General features: G+C 42.7%; 1 protein-coding gene across 1 annotated transcript in view; it reads left to right on the top strand.

The window, feature by feature from the left end:
• Positions 1 to 18: 18 nt before the first annotated feature.
• The window catches only part of NMRK2 (nicotinamide riboside kinase 2), a 20,679-nt gene continuing 13,197 nt past the window's right edge, over positions 19 to 7,500 (top strand). Inside the window, exons 1-2 of the mRNA XM_081951228.1 lie at positions 19 to 226; positions 4,944 to 5,034. Of these exons, the coding sequence (XP_081807354.1) occupies positions 201 to 226; positions 4,944 to 5,034 (117 nt within the window). The 5' untranslated portion in view covers positions 19 to 200. The remainder of the gene's footprint in view (positions 227 to 4,943; positions 5,035 to 7,500) is intronic.

The following is a 7,500-nucleotide window of genomic DNA, read 5'->3' on the forward strand; positions in this document are numbered from 1 at the left end:
GGAGAAAGAGAAAGAAAGAGAGAGGACAGATCAGATGTAGAGAGAGAAGAAAAAGAAAGAAAGAAAGAAAGAAAAGAAAGAAAGAAAGAAAGAAAGAAAGAAAGAAAAGAAAAGAAAGAAAGCTAATTTTGGAGAAAAGTCTTCCATCCTTTCCCTGAATTGTAAGCAGCCGTCTTGTCCTCCCACCCCTCCTGGAGAAAATGAAATACATCATAGGAATAGGAGGGTAAGTTCCTTTCCTTTCTTTTCCGTGTGAAGCAGACAAAACTGACCAGCAGAAAAAGTCGGAGTTTGGAGTTTTTCTTGGCTTGTTTTTTGTTTTCTTGGCAATTCATTCATTGATTATTTCCATTCTCCATGCTTTGCGTGCGTGGATTCAATATTTTATCTAAAATATATATATGTTTTTGTAGATTTTCACAGGTGTAGGTATGCTGGTTTTGTTGTATTCGGGTCTTTTCCCGTTTTCACGAAACGTTGCCAAGACAATCTCAATCCTACACGGGAAAAGACCCGAATACAACAAAACCAGCATATATATATTTAATAATATTAATATATATTTAATTTCAATGAATTGAGTCCGAGTGGCTTAGAATTCAATGTTGCTGCTTGATAGGCTGGGTGGAGGATTGAAGGCTGGAAATGACGGGATTTCTTGAAAATGATAATTGTGAACGGGACTAAATGAAAACAAGGAGTGAAAAAAAAAACCCTAACTCTGACAAGAAGCTACAAAAATAAAATACAGAATTACAGAGTTGGAAGGGACCCTAGAGGTCTTCTAGTCCACCCACCCCCCAGGAATAAAATACATTTTAAAGAAAGTTTTGAAACCTCTTGACAAGAGTTTCTCTTTCAATCAGATGGGAAAATATTTTAATCAGGATAGACTTGGAAGGGACCTTGGAGGTCTTCCAGCCTAACCCCTCGCTCAAGCAACAGATAGCAGATAGGCCTGGCCGTTTTTAATATATATGCTTAGTTAGGGTCTCTTCCAAAACGGGCAATTCTTACTATTTTTGTCACTGATGGCTTTGAGAGAAACCAGGGGAGGGTCTTGCCTGCTTTGGGGGTGGGAGAGGGGGGCTAATAGAAAAAAGGCCATTTCAAGGTTTTGCCGCCTGATTCTGATCTCATGGGCAAGATTGAATGAGCTGTTCAATTTATATGCTGCTTCAACTCCTGTTCCTGGGCGGCTTGTGGTTCCGATACAAGAATAGTCCCCAAAATTAAAACAAGGCAATAAATATAATATTCCAGAAATAGATCTTCCAGAGGCCATTTTGCATCTGCCCAGGAAAACGGGTTTTATATAGGAGGAAATCCAGAGAGGATTTTGCAAAATAAACGGGATAAAAATGTTAAACCTTCCATCGGCTGCATTGATGGTTCATGTAAAAAGCAGCGATTTGTCGCTTCTTGGCAGCTTCACCAACATGAAGTTAAAGGAGCTGTCAGCGGTTGCACGTTACACGGGTGTTAAAACGGTGTCTGGGTTTTTAATGTGGCGTGTTGTGTAACCCCTGCCTGAGGGGGGCTTGTCTTGTGTATTGGGTGGAAAGACCCCTCCCCTCGGTCTCCAAATGGGCCAGTGGCATTGAAGCTCCGTGGACAGAAAGTCCCAAAGGTGCTTTTTTAAAAAAAGAGGCCAATGGACTTTCTGGATTTTTTCTTTGAAGATGTTTCGCTTCTCATCCAAGAAGCTTCTTCAGCTCCGACTGGATGGCGGGGAAAGGTCTTCAGAGAAAAACAAAGGAAGTTTGTGAAGTTAGTCAAGAGAAGGACCAGGGGAGACATGAGAGCATCTTCCAACATTTGAGGGGCTGCCCTAGAGAGGAGTTAGGGGTCAAGCTATTTTCCAAAGCACCCAAAGGCCAGACAAGGAATAAGCAGGGGGTTGGACTAGAAGACCTTCAAGGTCCCTTCCAACTTTTATACCATCCCGAAAATACACCAGTTGACAGTTGAAAAGAGATAACAAATAGGTACAGATTTTAAATAGGTACAGATTGTAATATTTTTCATCATTAAAAACAATATGCAATATTTGAAATATCTGAATTTAGATGGGAGGCGTAGGAATTTAACAAACAAGAATAAAGATAAATTGAAGATACGGTCCCCCCACCCAAATGGAGGCAGCAGATCACAGCTTAGAGAAACAAAGGAGACCCCCCCACACTCCACGTCCAGATAGAAGAGGAGGGGGGCTTTTTTTTCTCTCTGCCCCCCTCCCAACTCCGTTCTTCCCGCTTTCCTTTCCCGCGCCCGCCAAGCCCATTCAAAAAAAAAAAGCCGGGGAAAAAAGGAGAAACAACAGAACGTTTAACCGGCAGGGCGGGAAAGTCCATTCATTCATTAATTTGTTCCTTCGTGATTGCGTCATTGCTCCATTCATCCCCCGGAGCCAATCGGAGCGCGGGCCCGGCCGTCAGCCGGCCAATCATCAACGCGCTTGGGAAAGGCGCGGACTTTTTTTTTTTTTTTTGAATAAGCGCTTCTTTTTCCTCTCTCTCTTCCTCCCGCCGTAGCAGTAGGATTACTGTTCCCATCTTCCCCAGCCGAGAGCATCTTCCAAACCCATTGGGTGGGCTCCATATTTTGGAGGGCAGAGAGAGAGGCGGGGGGGGGGCGCCCGGATATAAATTTATAAAGTTCTTTCTCTGCTGCGCTCTGCTCTCTTTTTTAATAAATAATAAAATAAATAATAAAATAGTAAAGTAAAGTAAATACATTAAATAAGTAAGTAAGTAAATAAGTAAATAAATAAAAGGATTCCTCATCGTTGGAAACAAAATAAAATGTGTTTTTCCAAAAATAAAAATATTGTAAAAATGGCCCGTGTTTCTGAGCACAAAAGAGCTTTTGCAACTTTTATTCTTAAAAAACCCAAAACATTTAAAGCAAAGGACCGCATATTTTGGGGCCCAATCAGTAGCTTTCTGGTAACACCTCTTCAGATGTCAATTAATAATACTGGAATAAAATTGGTCATGAATAAAATAATAAGTCTAAAAAGATTTAATAAACATTAAATTTTATCAGAAGAATAATTTGGGCTTCCATTTTGAGCTGGGGTGGCACAAGAATAAATAAAAATGAGATCTGGGCAAGAAAGAAGACATATTTATTTTAAAAGCAAAATAGTTTTCCTTTAGAGGGGTCAGGCTGCAGAGAATTTGGGGTAGAGGGGCAAACCTTTCCAGGGGGAGTTTGTGGAGGTGCTGGTTCTAGGCTGACACTTGAGTGTGTGTGTGTGTGTGTGTGTGTGTGTGTGTGTGTGTGTAGGTGTGTTTATTCTTGTGAACATGCAACCCCTCTGGGAGACCTAATTTAATTAATTCTGTGTTTGCAGACCTTATCCTTTGATATGTGGATTAGGTCTGGCTAATTTATTTCGGGGTTTGAGGAAGTTTGCTAATTCAATTAACTTGGAGACACCGATTCTATTGTGGATTCTATTGATAGTTCAACAGCATAAAGAATAAAATGCATTTGGATATAAAATTCACAATATTAAATGTATTGATACATTTAATGCTTATGTCTCATTCTTTTACAATTTATTGCAGTATTAGCTATTTATTTACTTCATGGGATTATTTGTTTATTAGAACAGTACTATTTATTTATTGAGCCTGAAGTGGCGTGGCCAGAAACTGAAAAATGGAACCTTGGCACAGCCTGGTGTCCCTGGAGAATTATGGGATAGGGCAGAGGATGGTGGGTCCCATATGAATGGTAGCAGAACTGGGGTTACTTAATAACTGAGTTAAGTGTGTTGAGTGAACACAACACCCATGGCTTTCTTGCAAGCACTGTTTTCTCAACCTCAGCATATCTAAGATGCGTGGACTTCAACTCCCAGAATTCCCCAACCAGCGTTCTAGCCAAGGGAATTCTGGGAGTTGAAGTCCATTCAGTTGTTGAAGTCCATTGAGATGTTGAAGTTTGTTAAGATACTGGTCCATTGAAATGTTGAAGTCCATTAAGACGTTGAAGTCCATTCAGATATTGGTCATTTGAAATGTTGAAGTCCATTAAGATGTTGAAGTCTGTTAAGATGTTGCTCCATTCAGATGTTGGTCCAATCAGATGTTGAAGTTTGTTAAGATGTTGGTCCATTGAAATGTTGAAGTCCATTGAGATGTTGAAGTCTGTTAAGATGTTGGTCCATTCAGTTGTTGCTCCAATCAGATGTTGAAGTTTGTTAAGATGTTGGTCCATTGAAATGTTGAAGTCCATTAAGATGTTGAAGTCCATTAAAATGTTGAAGTCCATTAAGACAGGGGTGTCCAAACTTGGAAACTTTAAGACTTGTGGACTGCAACTCCCAGAATTCCCCAGCCAGCATCTTAAAGTTCCCAAGTTTGGACACCCCTGCATTAAGATGTTGAACTCCATTAAGATGTTGGTCCATTCAGATATTGGTCATTTGAAATGTTGAAGTCCATTAAGATGTTGAAGTCTGTTAAGATATTGGTCCATTGAAATGTTGAAGTCCATTAAGATGTTGCTCCATTAAGTGTTGGTCCATTCAGATATTGGTCCATTGAAATGTTGAAGTCCATTAAGATGTTGCTCTATTAAGTGTTGGTCCACTGAGATGTTGGTCCAATCAGATCTTGAAGTCTGTTAAGATCTTGGTCCATTGAGATGTTGAAGTCCATTCAGATGCTGTAGTCTGTTAAGTCCATTAAAATGTTGAGGTTGAGAAGCATTGCTTGAAAGCCCTGTCTTTCTAAAGTGGCTGCCCCTTCAGGCCAGAGAGTTGTGGGGCAGGCAGAGAGAAAGAGCAGGTCTGGGGTGGATGCCTGGGGACGTTTGGTTTGATTTGATTCCTGGGTGGCAGGAGAAGAAGGCCACCTTGGTCCTCATCTCACCCCTCCGCTTCATCCTAATCTCGTCTTTGCTCTTCTGCTCCACCTTCCTTCCTCTAGTGTGACCAATGGGGGCAAGACCACTTTGACCAATAGACTTATCCAAGCTCTCCCCAACTGTTGCGTGGTCCACCAGGATGACTTCTTCAAGGTAGGTTGAACTTTCTGCCTTGGGTTGATCTTCTAGGGGTTGGACTGAATGGAGAAAAGTTGGCCAGCTGCAACCAGGGTGAGTCTTCTTCCACCTTAGGAGGCCAAGTGTGATTAGCAGAGGAGGGTCTTAAGGGGGTCTTGGTATAAACATTGGGAGATTGAGATGGAACCAAGCATACAAACTGCCTTATTATCTCCGGATTGGTGGGGCCAGGGTGACGGTTCCCCCTCCCCATTTGGGGGGCCAACGACTAATGTGATTAGGGGCGAGAGGACCTTTTGAGACCCTTGGCCCAATCTGTGTTCTCACTAATGAAACGTAAATACCCCTTGTCTATATATAAATCAGTTGAATAAATCAGTTTTTCACATATATTAAGATATGTGGACTACAACTCCCAGAATTCCCCAGCCAGCATGGCTGGCTGGGGAATTCTGGGAGTTGAAGTCCACACACCTGAAAGTTGCCAAAGTTGAACAACAGTGATATAACTTCCCTTTGATCAACAGGTCATGAGAAATATGCAGGTGATTTTATTTGGAAAACATAAATATAGTATTTATGAATATTATATATAATATTTATAAATATAATACGAAGAAAATATGTTGACTGGCATTTCTATATATTTGGCAGTTGGTGGGTGTCACACACACACACCCCTTTCCCAAAAAACCCTACCTCGCTCCCCTTCCTCTTTTGAGCCCCCCCGTAAAGATTTCCTGCAGTGGATGGACATAATAACAGAATAAATAACAGAGTTGGAAGGGACCTTGGAGGTCTTCTAGTCCAACCCCCCTTCTCAAGCAGGCGACCCTATCACATTTTGGATCAAGGGTTCTCCAATCTCTTCTTAAAAACCTCCAGTGTTTTAAAACCAAATGTTCTACCGTCCCCCTTTAAAAATAAAATCAAACCCATATGAATATATTGGCTTGTTCTCTGAGTGTAGCATGCTACTGTCCCTCAATATATATTTGCAATGTTTAAAGCTGTGCGTAGTTGAAAGATGTGTATCTGAACTTTATGTTGTGCACTGGTATGCGTGTTTGATTTTAGTTCAGGGGTGGGGGGGGGATTAGCTCTTCTGACCTAGGCTTCCCAAGAGCACGAAGCCGACTCCTCGTCCCGATAAAACCCCTTTTGTTTAGCTTAAAGGGAATTCCTCTCCAGCAAAGTCCCAGCCAACAGTCTTTCATGAGATTTCACCACTAGAGACCTTGATCAGGCTTGGAGAGCTGCCAGGCTGATAATCTTCTAAACGCCACGCTGTAGCAGCAATTCCTTGGCAAGAAGTCAGGAGCAGTTCTTCACCCTGTTGAATTGAACTCATTGTCTCCTGCAAACTCCACTCCCCTTTCGCTCCTCTTTTATTTCCTGTGGGAGGGGGCATCCACTGTCCACCTGTGCCTTTACTCCCGAATTGACCCCTGTTCTTTAGCTCTTCCCTTCGTCTGGCAGCTCTGTGCATGCGCATATCGGGAACAGGCTCCAGCTGTTCTTCTGCCCCACTGATCCCCAACTCTGAAGGCAGCTGATAACTGGCATATGGCCCTGGCCCCCTCTCTTCCTCCGACACAGAGCCCTCATCAGAGCCTTCCCCAGACTCCAGGACTGGCCCAGGTTCCTCCCCAACCTCCTCACTGTCCGAATCTTCTGCCTACTCCGCTGGCCACTGGCGGGCCACAACATTAGCAGGGAAGGTTGCAAATTCCCCTCTGAGTTCTTTATTTCCCAATTATCCCTTTCCAGGGCTGCTAACTTGCCTGAAACTTGCCTGAAACTTAATCTAATATTTTCTCTACGTGGCCCACAAAGCAGCGGTCCGTCCAATGAATCAATCAGGAGCTCACTTAACATAGCTGGTGTGTCGGATAAGACGTGCCTGTGTCGATAAGGGTGCCTATTTTTGTCAGTGTGCCTGTCGCAATTCTCTCGCTTTCAAAAATAGGACGTCAAGAGGCCTCCCTAGAGATTGACACGGCATGTGACGTTGCCCAGGGAAGAAAGCGCAAGTTGATGCAATCATGACAGAAGAATAAAAAGTTTAGAAGGGACCTTAGAGGTCTTCTAGTCCAACCCCCTGCTCAGGCAGGAAACCCTGTACCATTTCAGACAAAGGGCTGTCCCAATCTCTTCTTAAAAACTTCCAGTGTTGTTTAGCTTTATCAAATACCGTTTTTTAGGAGCTTAACTTGGCCAAATACAGCAGGGATCTTGGCAACTTTAAGACCTGTGGACTTCAACTCCCAGAATTCCCCAGCCAGCCGTAGGGGTGGGGGTGGGGAGGTTGAAGGGTCAACGCCTTTACTTTCTCCCCCCCCCACGTTCCCCTTCCCTTTTCCCTTTCCTATTTTTCCTATGATTTGCTTCTGCATTTTACATTATAAAACTAAGAAATAGATACGGTCGTAACTCATGATTATGACCTCTTTTTTTTTTGAGGGAGTTGTTAAGCGAACC

The sequence above is a fragment of the Natrix helvetica genome (assembly GCF_964273705.1).
Source record: "Natrix helvetica genome assembly, chromosome: 1".
NCBI classification, from domain to species: Eukaryota; Metazoa; Chordata; class Lepidosauria; order Squamata; family Natricidae; genus Natrix; species Natrix helvetica.